General features: G+C 45.7%; 1 protein-coding gene across 1 annotated transcript in view; it reads left to right on the top strand.

Moving 5' to 3' along the window:
* Window positions 1-1587, top strand: part of elp1 (elongator acetyltransferase complex subunit 1) — a gene marked incomplete in the record, with an annotated part of 42068 nt that overhangs the window by 8214 nt on the left and 32267 nt on the right. The window contains 4 exon segments of the mRNA XM_014030130.1: window positions 383-463; window positions 540-625; window positions 696-886; window positions 966-1089. Coding sequence (XP_013885584.1) covers window positions 383-463; window positions 540-625; window positions 696-886; window positions 966-1089 — 482 coding nt within the window.

Genomic DNA, 1587 nt, shown 5'->3' with positions numbered 1-1587 from the left:
AATGTATAAAAATAACTTATTTTGTTTTTTAATATATGCAACAGCATTTGTTTTGCAGTATTTGTATTGTTAATCCATTCAGAGGGAGTGTGGCCTTATAAAAAAGAGCCCTGTTTGAAATAAAATAAATGGTTTCAAAAGTTATGGTGTGATATACTGTATATACCAACTTATCTACTTGGCAGAGTTTGCACTACCTTTTTATTGTCAAACATAATATTTACCCATCAATTTTTTCATGATAATTGCATTTCATTTTCATTCAGTTTAATATTCAACAAGTTGAACAGATAATCCACACGAACCCAGTATCGGGACACCCCTATTAAAAATGCTCGTCTGTGTTTTAATTTATTAAACTAAAGACGATTTGTGTTGACAGGTCAGGAAACCATCATCATGATGACCAAAGAGTTTGAACCAATCACAGAGGTGGGAATTCACCAGGAGGATTTCGGTGAAGGTATCGTCTCTTCAAACAGTTTCTGACAGAAACAGAAGTTTATTTATCGTGTTAAAATGTTTGCTTTGATTCATAGGAAAATTCATCACCGTGGGCTGGGGCAAAAAGGAGACTCAGTTCCACGGTTCGGAGGGGAAACAGGCAGCGCGGCGGAAGCTCCAGGTGAGTGATGATGTCATCGGTAGAACAGGTGAGGTTTAACAGTTTGAACTGTGGGAGTGTTCGCCCACAGGAGGTGCAGCCGGCTCTGGCCTGGGACGACCGCCGGCCGCGCGTCACCTGGCGAGGAGACGGGCAGCTCTTCGCCATCAGCGCCGTCTGCCCTCAGACCGGAGCCAGGAAGGTCCGGGTCTGGAACAGAGAGGGGGTCCTGCAGACCACCAGTGAGCCCATCAACGGCCTGGAGCAGGCTCTCTGCTGGAAGTGAGGCTTTTCTTCAAGTTAAAACTATAGAAGTACAGGTGTGTTCGATGTTTGAATCTCATCTCTCGTGTTGTTTCAGACCTTCAGGCAGCCTGATGGCCTGCTCTCAGCGTCAGCCCAACAAACACAGCGTGGTGTTCATGGAGAGGAACGGCCTGCTGCACGGAGACTTCACGCTCCCGCTCAGTAAAGACCAAGCTAAGGCACGCTCTGAAAATCAACATTTTCAGGAATAAAATCAGCTTCTCAGCTAAAAACTAACTCGGGGCTAAAAGTTCTCTGTCGCCACGACGGATTTCCGTCATCTGTAAGGGCGGGAAAAAAAACCCTCTGTTACAGTGTTGTTAAACCCACTCCAGTCTATCCCTAAACGCACCACTACTTTCAACAAATGAAACAAACCCCCAGAGCACCGTCCAATCAGAGCGGAGCAGGCAGTGGTCAGTCAGTGAGTGAAACCTCCTCCCTCATTTCTCTCCTTTATAAAACCTAACTTCATATTAAATATTTGTGCTCAGAGCGCCGTTATCCAACAGATATGTCCAACTTTGTGTGTGACCAAGCTGCTCGTCCTGCAAAGGCTGCGTGCGACATTCACTTTGTTTGTCAAGTGTTTGCTCTCTTATTCTACAACATTTCACAAGTTATAAAGCACGTGTCAAACACAAGGCCCCTCCCGTGTGGCCCGCCAGGGGGGGACC

This window comes from Austrofundulus limnaeus, unplaced genomic scaffold (assembly GCF_001266775.1).
Source record: "Austrofundulus limnaeus strain Quisiro unplaced genomic scaffold, Austrofundulus_limnaeus-1.0 Scaffold1003, whole genome shotgun sequence".
Lineage (NCBI taxonomy): Eukaryota > Metazoa > Chordata > Actinopteri > Cyprinodontiformes > Rivulidae > Austrofundulus > Austrofundulus limnaeus.
The sequence above is the reverse complement of the archived record's forward strand: the minus strand, read 5'-3'. Positions and strand labels throughout refer to the sequence as shown.